At 47.1% G+C, this 14,220-nt stretch overlaps 3 protein-coding genes across 4 annotated transcripts; all 3 read right to left on the bottom strand.

Annotated features, from left to right (window-relative positions):
* Positions 1-321: 321 nt before the first annotated feature.
* nucb1 (nucleobindin 1) lies at positions 322-4,518 on the bottom strand. Of its 2 annotated transcripts, none has more exons than XM_088358417.1 (12): positions 4,382-4,518; positions 3,618-3,741; positions 3,317-3,557; positions 3,056-3,159; positions 2,736-2,921; positions 2,569-2,659; positions 2,444-2,502; positions 2,114-2,206; positions 1,938-2,027; positions 1,702-1,872; positions 1,515-1,626; positions 322-1,050 (listed from the first exon to the last, which is right to left on the bottom strand). In XM_088358417.1, exons 1-12 carry the CDS (start codon positions 4,480-4,482, stop codon positions 956-958), a joined length of 1,467 nt encoding a protein of 488 aa, XP_088214543.1. In that variant the 5' UTR covers positions 4,483-4,518; the 3' UTR covers positions 322-955. The 2 variants fall into 2 exon arrangements, with proteins under 2 accessions (XP_088214543.1, XP_088214544.1); XM_088358418.1 differs by having other exon boundaries at positions 322-1,047.
* Positions 4,519-4,676: 158 nt separating this feature from the next.
* On the bottom strand, positions 4,677-6,568 carry ccndx (cyclin Dx). Its single transcript, XM_088357767.1, has 4 exons — positions 6,163-6,568; positions 5,795-6,010; positions 5,308-5,610; positions 4,677-5,199 (listed from the first exon to the last, which is right to left on the bottom strand). Exons 1-4 carry the CDS (start codon positions 6,412-6,414, stop codon positions 5,062-5,064), a joined length of 909 nt encoding a protein of 302 aa, XP_088213893.1. The 5' UTR covers positions 6,415-6,568; the 3' UTR covers positions 4,677-5,061.
* Positions 6,569-8,905: 2,337 nt separating this feature from the next.
* Positions 8,906-13,906, bottom strand: tbc1d17 (TBC1 domain family, member 17). Its single transcript, XM_088357765.1, has 17 exons — positions 13,747-13,906; positions 12,569-12,664; positions 12,422-12,499; positions 12,240-12,354; positions 11,865-12,048; positions 11,683-11,794; positions 11,387-11,545; positions 11,166-11,291; positions 10,975-11,078; positions 10,799-10,893; positions 10,585-10,701; positions 10,384-10,484; positions 10,161-10,260; positions 9,992-10,089; positions 9,702-9,818; positions 9,552-9,638; positions 8,906-9,427 (listed from the first exon to the last, which is right to left on the bottom strand). The coding sequence occupies exons 1-17, from the start codon at positions 13,786-13,788 to the stop codon at positions 9,275-9,277; spliced, it is 1,884 nt and encodes a 627-aa protein (XP_088213891.1). The 5' UTR covers positions 13,789-13,906; the 3' UTR covers positions 8,906-9,274.
* Positions 13,907-14,220: the final 314 nt, after the last annotated feature.

The following is a 14,220-nucleotide window of genomic DNA, read 5'->3' as shown; positions in this document are numbered from 1 at the left end:
TACTCACAAAGAGAAAGCCTTCAAAAAATAAACATTTAGTAGCTGCATGAGTTTGTTGCATCAATTTTTTTATGCTTTACGTGACCCCACGTCCTTGCTCTGTGACATTTGAATTTTAATTTTTATACATAACATTTTACGCGGACACGCACTTCTGATATCGCGGTGACACCTTTATTTGACAGACAGGAGGCAGGCAGCTACGTGGAGTGGCGGTGTGCGTTACTAGACAACAATCATTATGTTTCGAATGGTTCAGATTCTGACCTCTACACTCAATTGGGGTTTAAAAAAATGCTTCAATAAAACCAAGTAAGCAGATTCTGGACATAAATTACGAGTTTATTTGATATCACAGGAACCAAGAATAAAACAGTTTTGAATCTCACCACAGCAAAAGAACACTTAACGATAGTTTCAGTTCAATTCTTCATGTTGGAGGGGTTGCACGACTGTCGACACTAACATGATAAAAGTCGAGTCGAAAGTCGCAGATGCTGTTGATAGGTTCTGTACAGTATTATTTTTTTAAAGTCAGGAGATGGGAACACTTTGTAATAATCTATTTTCACCATGTCAAGTTTCTGAAAAGAGGATCCAGCTCAGGTTAATTAGTGAGGGGATAAGTTTACAAAAAGTAATGCCTCAATCGAAATAAAAGTGTACAGTAACTTTTGGGGCACTCTGCATAAGTGACATCAGACACAATGCACTCACCTGTTGCAGCGAGCGAATCCACGCCTCCTCAAGCCAAACACACGTGATTAGTCGACGACACGCTCGAAACGTCATTGTGGAGAAGTCACTTCGACTTGTCTGTGCAACCCCTGATGCATGTCAGTGCAAGTCAAAGAGTGTGTGTTTGTGTGTGTGCGTGTGCGTGTATCTGTGTGTGTGTGTGTGTGTGTGTGTGTGTGTGTGTGTGTGTGTGTGTGTGTGTGTGTGCGCGTGTTGTTCAAGTGTGTGCGGGCAGGTTCTGCGGCGGTTCGGCGGGCAGATTATTCCGCACTAGGGCATCTTCAAGGTTTTCCACGACAGCAACTTTTCCTGCTGAGACAAAAGAGACTTACTCAACAACTTTAGTGGGACATTAAAATAAATCCCTGAAAGACTTTTTCACAATGTCAATAGGAATCATAATTACTGAGGTGAAATTGTGGGAGGAAAAAAATATCTTATTTGTATACAGTATTGATTTTCTTTTTTTTTAATATCGCTTTCTCGTTATTTCCTTAGAAGAGAATTTTGAAAACAATAGTTCCAGTACTATTTTATTTTTGTATTATGAATGATGTATTTTGGTAACTTTTGTGCATCCTTTTTTTAGTACAACGCCTATAGTTACAAACTTTTTGTGATAGGAACGATTTTTTTACATCCCCCTACAAACCAATTTTCAACTTCCGAACAGACGCACCACCATTGCATTTAACATTTATTTGCATTACATTTATTTTAATATAATTCATATCTATATGTACGTACTATGTATCAATGTCATGCCGTGTACTCACCTTGATCTTCCTGTTGCGGAGGCTCGAACTGAAGTTCTCCCAGAGGGCTGGCCGGCAGCTGTCCGTCATCCCCCGGCTGCTCCTTGTGCCTTTGTGACATCTCCAGTACGGCCTGCAACGGCCACATGCCAGTCACGCCGGTGAGGATTTAAGGGAAAGCTGGTGGACGTCGCGGCAGAGAAGGTACCTGCTGGTACTCCCTCCTCTGGGCCTCCAGGGCTTTTCCTCGCTCCTTCAGCAGCTCTTGTTCCTGCTGTAGCATGTCTGCCCTCCTCTTTAGCTCCTCCTCCTTGTCACGGAGCTCCGCCTCAAAGCGCTGCAGTTCCTCCTCGGTGTACGCCGGCTTGGCGTCCAGAGTCTGGAGATGGAAAAAGGGAGACATATTGGACAATGTACCTTCTCATGCCTCGGTGCTGCATTTACCTCCCATTCTTTGGGGGAGTTGAAATCTTTCTTCTCAGTTGACTTGAGGAACTCGGCCAGGCTGACCAGTCGATCTTTGTTGGTGTCCACCTTGAGGGAAACACAACAGCAGAGGGATGATTGAACGACGCGGTGGCATTTGATAGCCCGCCTACACAACGGCAGAGGAGACTCACGTTCTTCATGACGTGCTCCCTCATCCTCAGCCGCTCCTCCTCCATCTCCATCATGTCGTCCTCCTCGTTCTTGGGGTCGTACACTTTCTCCAGCTGGGAGAACCAAGTCTTATTTTTATCTATCTATCTATCTATCTATCTATCTATCTATCTATCTATCTATCTATCTATCTATCTATCTATCTATCTATCTATCTATCTATCTATCTATCTATCTATCTATCTATCTATCTCACGTAGAGTTGTACGGGTGACCATAGGAAAATATATCGAGGCTCGGCAATATCCGGCTTTCATGAGTTCTGCGTGAATAGGCACAGGCTGTCCTACCTCTTTAGTGAAAAGCGCCTCCAGCTCCTGTTCGTCTAGTACGCCGTCCTCGTTTGTGTCTAACAAACTCAAAAGCAAGAATGACGCGGTGAAGTCAGACAGAGAGACGCCCAGTTCTCACTCACCGTGCAGCTTGAAAAAGGTCTTGGGGTTGAACTCTTTGGGGTCCAGTCTGTCAGTCTCCTCCCAAACTTCCCTCAGCTGAGCTACGCTGCCCTGAGGAGGAACAGGAAGCAGAGAGATGAAGAGCTTCCTGCTTGAAAAGGAACAAATGGGTGAAGCCATCGCCTACGGGAGCGTTGACTTTGGGGTGCTGTCGATGTTTGTCCTTCAGCTCCTGCAAGCGCTGCTCCTCCTTCTCCCGCTTCTCCTGGTCCAGACCCTTCAGGTACTCGCGCCTCTCGTGCTCCTTCAGCATCTCGTAGCGCTTGAACTCCTCGTGCCGCTCTGCGTCGTAGTTCTCCAGGTCTTTGGTGGCCTAAGGCAAAAATCATAAGAACTGACTTAACACAGAATCAGAACCACCAAAATCAGCAACGGCTCAACATTTACTAAAATTAACAATTTGCTGTTGGGCTTATCCACTACAAACATGGCTGTCACCACTCTCACCGTGGAGATGAGCAGCTCCAGGTCTTTGGCCTCAAAGGCATTCTGGTTGTGCGGGTCCAGATGTTCAAACTGCTTGAGCAGGGAGGTGTGGTCCATCTGCAGACCTGAAAAGCAGAAAAGCAGCACTTCAGTGTGTTTCACACACCATAAAACATATAGAAAGATAAATTGTTCTTTTACATCTCTAAGGTATCGAACGTTTTTGATGCATTTCAATTTATTTGAATATCTTTGCTGCTGCCCTGACATGGTTGGACTCACTCTGCGTGTTGGTGCTATCTAGCTTGGCCTTGAGCAGCATTCTGAGCCGCGACACCTCCTGCCGCTTCAGCTCGTCCAGACGCGTCCTGACGTTGTGGCTGACCAAGTCCAACTCTTTGCTCAAGCGGCCATTCTTGATGTCCTCCGTGTTGGCTGTTTGCAGCTTCTCCCGGAAGTGAGGGTCCGTCTCCAAGACCTCAATCACCTCTCGGAGGTATCGGTCGTAGTACAGACCTGTGTCCTGTTAAAAAAAAAAAGTGTGTCAAACAAGAGGCAAATCTTAGATATAAAAAATCCATACCATGCTCTCCACTTGTTCTTCATCTTTGACTTCCTGGTGGACCTCTTTACGGTCAATTGGCACTGACCACGCAGAGACGGCAAAAAGCAGCAGCGTCCAGGCACCTTCCAACTTCATCCTCCTGCTTCAATCGCAGTGAAATATGTTCAATTAAAGGTCATTTTCAGTAGTTTTGAATGAGGAATTATGTCCAAACGGTTGAGTTGTAGTGCATAAGCGCACATTCAAATAAACGCACTCCAGTCACTCTATGGTCCCTAAATAAGCGTCCACAGGAATTAACCAGATGCTTGGTGGCTGGTGATCATATTAAACGACGAATTCCGAAAAAGGGAATGTTTAGTATCAATGAGTTAAAAATGTTCTGTATTTCTTGAGTATGGCAATTTAGGAACGAAACACACTGCTTATATCGGATTTCACCATTGGAGTTTGGCGCAACGTCGTTTGTTTATTTTCAGAACACGTCGTGCTTCCTCTCAGATAAGAACAGCGTAGAGTAGACCAAATTGCGAAGCTCAAGTAGCAGTGTTTGTATGTAGTGCACTATCTAATTTAAAAGACAGCTAAAAGTGTGACTGTCGTATCTTTTTATATAGTGTACCGAACAGAAGCGACTAAATAGCCAGCTAGCTGTTGTGAACAAGCGAGAAGCCATGCGAAGGGCTACATACGCGCTCTGCCCGCCTGTTACTTATATGTCCATACCATATAATTTACATCACAAAATCGTGAGCACATAAAGATTAAAATGGTGTAGATACCTTTTTTTTCTTATCGCAGGTGCATTTATAGCCTGTTGGCCGAGCTCCAGGAAGCAAAAACCAGCGTCCAGTTGGTGGCAGATGCGGAACGTCATAAACATGCGACCGGGATCGTGTGGTATAATCAATGACCCACTGAAAAAGTAGGAACTTTTACGATCGGTGCTTTGACAACAACTCACGTTAACTCAAGGTGCATAATTCCAACGAGAACAATAAAGTATCTACCCACCTACTAGTAACAAAGCAAGACAACATAAGCCCCACAGTAAATTATGGATGCAAAGTGCGTTCAAATGTTTAATCGTTTCCAAAAATAGATTTCTCATTCAATTAGTTCATTTAGTACACTAAAAACAACTTATAAGTATGGCATATTAAATAAATTAACATTCAAAATAAAGAATTGCACAAGATAAATAAATTAAAGATATAGATATGCAAAATATGCATAACTAGCCTGGAATAAAATAACAGGGATACGTAGACACACTATGGCACAAAGAACACATTAAAAATGTCTGGTAAATAAATAATGGAAAAAAATAAATTAACTGCATAATTACTTCATCTCTTCAGTATATAAAAGTATTCTTTGTGGAGGTCACAATTTATATCAGTTTGACTGATGACGACAAATTTGATTGGTCTGCAGTTGCAGTTTGGCTGTTGACAGGGCTTTAGAAATCGATTTCTCTCATGTCAGTGGGCGTGCCGGCTCTTTCGTCCTCAAATTCATCGCCTTTGTCTGCCGGCCTGTTGCTGAGGCGCTGCCGGAGGGCATGCTCAATCATCTCACTGTAGTACTGCAGCACCACCTGGCATTGTAGTACATCAGAACAGAGTTTCTCAAACTGAGGTTGGAGGCCTTTAACCCCAAGCTTCGAAAGTCTTGTGAGCCAATCATAGGCCTGGACGCCACTTACCGGGTCAGCCTGGCACAGGTCAGCCAGCGTCGAGCTGAGCGGGTGGAGCCGAGAGTGCTCCCTGTTGCCCAGGCCCCGAAAAGCGCAGTTGAGCGAGGCGGCGGCCACTAGGGAGGGCGAAGCCCCCAGGAAGCGCGAGTCGCATGCGCACAAGGTTGCCAGAGTGTCGCTGTGTCGCCTCAAGGTGGTGCTGTCCTCCTCGTTCCTCTCCCCAAGGGAGGCCAGGAAGTGTGGCAGGAAGTCCTGAGGTGTCACGGCCGCCGTATCCCAGCGAAGGGTGGCCAGTACTACACGCTCCATTTCCTGTTGGGCAAGGGGGGCGGGGCAAGAGTATTTGGGTGTTTGGGTCCATTTGAGGTGTATTTTATTTCAGACTTAAAACATTACATTGCTTAAATTATGAAATTTAAATTGGCAATACTGTAAATAGCGGTGCAATACTAGCCTGACTGGTCAAAGTTAATTAGAGGGAAGTGAGGTGCCTCACCCGCAGGTTGGCGGGCAGGAAATTGTACTCTGCGGCAGCGCAGAGCGCATTCGAGGTGATGTTGTCACACTCGCTCAGCTTGGAGGCGATGAGCACACAGGCTGCCGCCAGGCAATACGGCGACACGGGCGTGGACAACGTGACCGACAGGAATCTGTCCATCAGGGAGACGGACAGCGGGAACACGGCCTCATCACAGCCGCAATCGCAACACACCTGATCGTGGTGAAAAGCATGTGAGATGAGCGACGCGAGGCATGAGGCGACATAATGCTGGACGGCTCCCGTGTGCAAGGGAGGAGACCGTCAATAAAGTGTCAACATCACAGATGACCTGTTGTGGACAGACTAATAGCGCGCCTGCGTACCTCCAGCATCCACTTGGCTAGCTCCTCCCGTCTTTGGGGCTCCTGCTGAATGAGGCCTACGTAGAGCGGTGAGGGCGCGTATCGTTCCTCCACGTGAAGCAGCCTCTGGATCACACGCCTCCCAGACACTGACGGGTCCCAGGCAGCTCGCAGCTGACCCCCGGGGGCACCCGTCCCCAGGGCGGCCTGATCTCGGTAGACCTCATCTGTTTCCTCGCACCACAGCGACACACCTCTGTCGTCCGTCTGCATGATGGTGAGACCAAACAAAGCGCTGGCTTATATGAGTGTATGAGTAGTAGTATGAGTGAAGCGGGAGAAAACTCTTGGCTCGCTTTTATACGCACGAGAAAGAAAGAGAGTCTGAAAGAGGGCGGCACCCCTGGCCGGTGACATAAACTGTGAAGAGGACAATCGCTTCAACAGGTGGGCGGGCGAGTTGGGGGCGGCGGCGAAGGGGGGCGGAGCGAGGTGGGGCGGAGCACGGCCGACGGCGCAGACAAGAGAAGGAGTGGCGGGGTGACAGCTTGGGATCGACAGTGAAAAGGGAGAAGAGAAAGGTCATCTCCACACTCTGACAATGGGAATGGATGATAATAGCAGGACGGTGTTTGTTTACAACGCCAACGTGGACCAGGGAGGGGGTCACCCACATGGCATTTTACTAGTTAAAGACCCCCACAACTTAGAATATGACACATTTCGGTTTTAACTTCACCAAATGGGAAGCAAAGCTCTGGGCCACGTCATTAGGTAAGATGAGGAGAGGTCATGCTCACGTTTGACTCACAATGAAAGTCTACTCAACTCAACTTTTTTGAAAGATATTAGTCGATTTCCTGTTATTATTATGTTATTGTTACAGAAAAGTGCAGGTAGTTTTATTCTCAATAGATTTAATTTGTATATTTCATATATATATGCATTTCACATTTTCTCTTCCTAAATAAAGCAATGTGTTATCTGAATTGATTTTTGATAAAAGCACACAGATCAATACATACAGTTCAAAATCGTTGAGGGGTGGTTGCCACAATTAGCTCCATTTAACCCATGAATGAATTAATGGCACGAACGCTTGCCTAAGCACATGTGAAAATAAACAAGATTTAAAAAAGAACTGATACTGATCATAATTGAAAATGCTACGTCCCATTGGGTCTAATAAAAGCCCTTGGATGACATTTAAAGGGACATTTCCATCAAAGTTGGCCTCATTGTCAAAGCAGCGTCCCTCTGACCCCCCCCCCCCCCCCCAACCCCATAGACCCCTACCATATGCCCCCTCTCCGATGGAGGCTTGTGGCAATCTGCTGCTGTTTAAAGAGCCGCGATTGGAGGTATGTGCAACAGACAGTGGAGCCTCGGGTCGATGAGCCGTATTGTCTACGTTTACAAATCAGTGTCAGACACCAGGCTTGGCCTTCTGCCTTCTACCTCGCACGCTCTCAGCGCATGGACACGTGCTTGTCGTGCGCCCGTCACACGTTCCCCCGAGATCCCAGAGGGGCTCGCTCACACAATGGAGGTGTGCAGCTTGTATTTGACACCCTGGCTACAGGTGGCACGCAGCGGCCATGCTCACCTTTCAAACGGGACCAGCCCGACTTGATTGGAGATGGTCATCAATAATTCAGTCGTCCTCGTCAATGATTCCCATCAGTCTGCGAGGCCGCCGCCGCTTTGACTGGAATCGTACTCAAGTGTGCTCAAACAACCAAACAAGAGCAATGGCCAAGTTTGTCATGTTTAAAACTCGACGAAAAAAATCAAAAGGTCCCATGCCTGTATTTGAACTGGAAGTCAGCCATTTTGATTTGAAGCACCCACATTGGGCAAATTACTTTAGCTGTGCCCCCTAGAAAACCAGAAAACAGTTCTGCACAGTTTCTCTGATGGACATGAAATTTGGTGGACATGTCTGTCCTGGCAGGACACATGAAAACCTAATGGAACCTGTTCGGTAAAACAAACCCAGAAACTTTTGTGCTGGATGTTACAACATAATCGTTGGTAAACATTGGCGCGGTTTGTGTTGTGTCTTAACTTGGGGACTGGTTAAACTTTGACCTACCCCCTTGACACACACACACGCACGCACACACACAGAAACACACACACACACACGTACACACACACCAGCAGTAGCAGCAGGTGTCTGTGTGCGAGATGAATGGCGGCAGTGAAAAAGGGATGTCTGTTCTCTGGTGTCGCGGGAAATGAGCTGGAAAATGAGGGGCGGGGTGCCGCGCCCCCTTCTCAGGACCCATCGCCGCTCCCCTTTGGGCCCTCAGCCCGTTTTTGAATACAGCTGCCACGTATGAATTTAGGAGCTCGCTTAAACAGGCTGGCGATCTGTCACTGGGTTTCCCCTGGGCGACCCCCCCCCGGCGTGACCCCACTTGACTGGTGCTGAGCAGCCGCCTCATTCAAACTCAATCTGCTTTGAAAGTGCTTTAAAGGCCGCAGCCTTGTCCACAGCTTTAAGCCTCAATTTTGTTCTGATGACACTGATGGGATTACACGCTCAATTCATTTTGTCTTTCACTTTGTTCACAACTTACGTTTTATTATGTACAATTTAAGTCCTTGCCTGTCGCACATCATAATCCACCAAGTAAGAGACTTTAAAACACAATCATGCGCACTTGGCAGATTAAATTGTGAGTTCTTTTAGGAATATTGTATATATCATATTTTTGCTAATAATGTATTATTTCCTAAACTGACATTTGTTGACATATTTAGAAATCAACATAGTTCTTCTTTTTATTTGGTACTAATGAGCAGATGGAACCAGTACAAAGGTTAAAAGGAGAACACGTTGCATAGGGCTGCCTGTCAGGGAGGGCGACCTAACACACTCGACAAAAAACACCCTTCATTTTCTTCCCTTTTTTTAGTCGGGTGGCTGCAGCAGGTGAAAAACAACTTAGTGTAAAATGTAAAAAGAGAGCAGCATCAAACAAAAGGAGGAAGAAGAGGAAGATGGGCGTAGTGACAGCCTTCACGTCGCCCCCTGCTGCCAACACATTGTATTACAGCGTCCTCTCGCGCTTACAGTTAATACACAACTCATATAAATATCTTCATGTCAGCTGGTTGGGCTTTCTTAGGGGGTGGTGTCACATGACGCCGCGCCGGCTTGTGACTGGCCGGGGGAATGCCGTGTATCGCCGCACTCAAAGTCTGGGCTGTCCTCGTCGGAGGAGGAGCTGGGTGGCACGTATGCACCTAAAACCTCCTGGACCTTCAGGGGCAAATCCTGGAATCCAGTGGTGGGGGGCGCAAATGCCGAGGAGATGGGATTACAAAGGAGCTGGACTCAGGTTCCATTCAAGAACACGTGTGAGTGTGTGTGCGTTTGGGAAATGTACAAAAATACTCACCTTGCACTGGAGCAGCTGTAGGTAGATGGCCTCTGCATCTCGCAGAGTGCTCTGCAGGTCCAACCTCATTGTCAGCTCATTAATGTGCTGTGCATTACGAAGACAAGGATCAGGATTCAGCCATTCACCATCACACACAAACGCACCCACCTTGAGAATAGTGTTGAAGTCGTGATCTGAGCCAATAAGCTCGCCTCTCTGCGACTGCAAGATGGCGCAAGCGATCAGAAGGTGGAAGTTGGGGCAGGGAAGGCGAGTCCACAGAACCTGAGGAACAACACACCGCAAATTGTTGGCATTTTGGGGAGTCGATTCAGCCATTTTCAGGGTTCCTTCTAAGATGAACTCTTTCAATAAATTTTGTGTGGCGACTGGCAAATTTAGCTGACGTGCACTCATGAGCCAAAACAATCTCGTGTAGCGACTTGAACGGAGCTCACCTCCCACAATATGAGAATGTCCTCAAAGGAGAACTCCCTCTTGAACCAGATGAGCAGCCATCGGAAACAGAAGCAAAGCGAGCCGCTGTCCTGGGAGTCTGACCGACAAAGGGGGGGGTAAGTTGGTTTTATGTTTTGGTGGTTCCAGCCCTGATCTAGTTGGCCTCACCCAGGAAGTCGCAGAGCTCCGGGTCTAGAGCTTTCAGCAGGAAGCTGAGCTGAAGGAGCTGCTGCTTCATGGCCTCCTGCGACTCCTCGAAGTTGTGGTGCTGAGGAGCACACAGCAAAACTCACAATTACTTTTGCAATGTTTAAAGAGGGAGCGGAAGGTCAAGAAAGAGGAGCAAAGAGAGGAGTGGAAGGATGAGAAGGTGGCATTTAAGCATCCTGACCACCATCTCCATGAATCCAGTTAGGCACCAGAAGGACTCCACTTCGTTCTGCGTGACAAACAGCAGAGGAGACAGCAGGTCGCTCATCCCCTGCACGTAGCCTGCGCACGAAAAAGCAACACGATCATTACAATTATATATCATCATCATTATCAATTTGAAAACCAACGGCTAACGACGGTGCTTGTTCTGTTTAGTCACCAAGGTCAAAGTTGTACATGCAGTAGGTCATCAGCACGTCGTGGAGCAGCGCCAGGCCAGGGTTGTCGTTGCCAGAGAAAAACGTGTTGTGTCGGTCTGTCCTGTTCACATCGCGCTCTGCCGACAATCAATCAATGAGCACTTTTCATTTACAACACCTGTTGAAAATAACCTTGACTGGTGAGCCACATGCTGCTCCACCAAGTCTACTAACCAATCAGGTTGCGGTAGCCCCTGAGAAGCGAATTCCTCATCTCTTGTTCCTCGCTGACCGACTTCCATTGCATCTTCATCCGAAAGTACTCGTCCCTGCGTACACACAACACAAGTTGACCACCTTTATGATCTGAAAAGTGGCAAAAAAAATCCAAAGACTCTTCAAGAACTGACGTCTTGAGACGTAGGATCTCCTCCCGTTGGCTGTGGGTGCTGCTCCATGGGTAAAAGCCCAGCAGGAACTTCCACACTTCTTTCCTGAGCGTCGGTGTGATACCCTGTAACAACAAAAGCTCAGCTCATGTTATGAAAGAAGAAAAAAAATGCTGAATTATTTTATTGTGGTGATCATCGCGTTCGCTCACCCCCCTGAAGACCAGTTCTTTGACACGCTCGGGGTCCTTGACGCGCCCCTCATGATCCAGAAAGACCTCCCACTCATCCAGAGGGCGCCCCCTGCTGACCACCGGCTTGGGCCCGAGTTCCACCCCCTGCGGTGGGCAAACCCAACATCGGCATTCCGAAAGGATCGCGATTTGTTTCCCGTCCGCGAGATGGCGGCTTGGATTGAAGCTGTGCGTCTTACACATGTGATGAGCTCAAAGCCAGGCTCCTCGTCCAGCTGCGGGGCCAATCTTGGACTGCGGGCGTCACGCGGCTCAGGCGGCCGCAGGGCATCCCTGAAGAAGTTGGTGACCTTGGAGAAGCCGCCAAAGGTCGTTGCATAGGGGTCATGGATGAATCGCTGGGGAAGATAAATCATTTATTTACAACCAATAATAAATGACATACTCTGCAGATAAGTAATAAGTATAGCCACTTTTTAGTCAGTTAGCTATTTGATATAACGCAAAAAGTTCAGCAAAAGAAATCATATCTTACAGACACGAGATCAGCGCCTCCGTCATCAAAAAGGTGCAGCTTGTCAAAGGACTGCGAAAGTGCGCCTGGGTCTTGTGGGTATGCCAGAAAAAGACGTCCGTCCACCGGGGACCTGATGATATCACCCAAAGAAAAAAAACGTGATCGTACGTATATGTAGTGAGCGAGTTTATCACGCTTACTGGTCCAGGACGACGTAGTGGCAGAGGGCGCGCAGCAGCTCACGACTGCCCCCTCGGTGGAAGTGCAAGGGAGGCAGCGGGTGCCCCCCCCTGCTGGTCAGCACCAGGAAGTTGCGGCCCAGAGAGAAGCGGGCCCTGCGCAGTGAGTAGAGCTCCGACAGCGGCAGCGAGAATGACCACTGACCTGCACCAGAAATGGGCCATCTCAAAAACATAGTTCCGCAATTATGGAGAGTTTCTCATGACTCGATAGCTAGGCGGGGGAAGATCCAGAGCCACTTTCAAGTGATTACAGTAACATACACGTGGCACAGAAATTTCTGAATGCAGTTAAAACAAAAAAAAAAAGTGGCCTGTAAGCTCTTGAAGCAGCACCTGTCTCTCGGACGGGGACATGCTCCCGATCTTTTTTCACCGTGCTGATAACAGCCCAGTCTGGCTCGTAGCCGGGATCAAACTTGGTGTCCTCCTCGCCTCCTCCTTCGCCATCCTGATTGGCAAGATTCATGCTGTTCAATCATATCATTTGGATGTTGTCATGTTCCTAAGAAACCCACCTTTTTGGAGTAAAGCACAGCCGGAGCGCTGCGGCCCGCGTCCTCCAGAGGACTCCACTCTAAGGCTGGCAAGCCAGCCTGAAAAAAATAGAATAATACTTCAGATCTTCGACTGCATCTTGTCAGGGCAACAACAGATTTCCTTACCCGCTCCACAATGCGTATGAAACCCGGGATACTGGTGTCCTGGTTGCTCCTCTTGGCGTTAGTATGTAGGTAGACACCCTCCTTCTCAAATATCAGCTGAGGAAACAAGACAAACGCTTCAAGTATATACGCACCACTCACTACATTAGGTACACTAAATAAGATCCCATACAGAGCTGTACCAAACAGCAATAAAGCTGAGTTTGGACTGATTATTGTGGTTGTAGGCAATAATTCAGGGCTGTGGACTCGGTCGGATTTTTGCACCGAGTCCGAGTCCGGCCTCTTGACCACCGAGTCCGAGTCCGTGTCCGAGTCCAAGTCCGGCTGTCCATTTTTTCTGTTAATTCATGTGACTTTATTCAAGGCTAATTTAGATCAAAATCAAAATAATGATATAAGCTGGGTGACATAATCATCCTTGACATTGGTACATAATGTAAACATTAGCCTAAGTGCAACTCAACGTGGCCGCATTGATCGTAAGCAGGGCTGTGGACAGTATTCCTACGCGCATTCTCAGCAGCATGATGAAAATAAAATTGAACGTATTTTTTTTTTATTGTCGGACTCGGTGGACTCGGTCAAAATCAGCACCGAGTCCGAGTCCGGCAAAAATGACCGAGTCCGACCGAGTCCGAGTCCCCGAGTCCGAGTCCGGCAAAAATGACCGAGTCCGAGTCCCCGAGTCCGAGTCCGAGTCCGAGTCCACAGCCCTGCAATAATGTTGCAAGTGAATCAAATTGAGAGTGGTTTCTAATGTTGACATATTCTACTTTTTATTGAGAGCTGTTTCTCATGTTGACATTTTCTACAATTTCCAAAAGGTAAATAACAATGGGCGGGAGGCATCATTTACGACAAGGGTTTGGTCACGTAAACGTATCATGTGATCGGTTCGCGGCAGGTCTGACAAGTTACGTCACAGTATGTCTCGTGACGAATTAGCTTTATGTGTCAAAGTGAATCTCAAAGACAGCCGCCAAGTCGAGTCAATTGTGGGGGGTTTTTACGTTTTAAACAGCGCCTATTTTCTTTTCTAAAATTAAATTACCAGCGTTTGCTAGCTAACTCGTCTACAAAATGAGCTAACACGCAACTAGCGCCCACGCTGAACAACGACTTTTTCCCCCAACCTTCGGAGCGTTAGAAAAAGACGAGAAAAGTCGTGCTACTACCTTGTAATCATCACCGTTTTGCTCCATTCTTGAATCGCTCATCGTGCGTTACTAGTCTAGACTTCTACGACGGTTTTCCCAAAACAAATGTTACGTCACGCTTCCTGTTTCCACCAAGCCCGCCCACTCGTAATAGCATCATCAACATGAGCCAATCCGAGCCTTGTGACTCGTCACCGCTACCTCAAAACAATCCAACGTGTTCATTGTCTTCATTATTATTTTTTTATATCTTATTTTATGAAGTTCACTTTTATTTGTTATTATTATTTCATCCTATGAGTACGTTATTTTATTCCCTAACAGTTTTTTTTATTATTCGCTTTCATGTTCGTCATACCGCAGGTGACTTTGCTCGAACTTTTAAAAACAAAACAATACAATACGACTTTGTTGCGTAGTATTGTCTTTGCTCTTTATTCACGTACTTCTGCATTTACTTAGAGATTAAAGATGTGCTTCTTCTGCCACAAA

The sequence above is a fragment of the Syngnathus floridae genome, chromosome 17 (assembly GCF_059516105.1).
Source record: "Syngnathus floridae isolate MCC-2025c chromosome 17, RoL_Sflo_1.0, whole genome shotgun sequence".
Classification (NCBI taxonomy): Eukaryota; Metazoa; Chordata; class Actinopteri; order Syngnathiformes; family Syngnathidae; genus Syngnathus; species Syngnathus floridae.
This window is presented reverse-complemented; position numbering and strand designations above follow the sequence as displayed.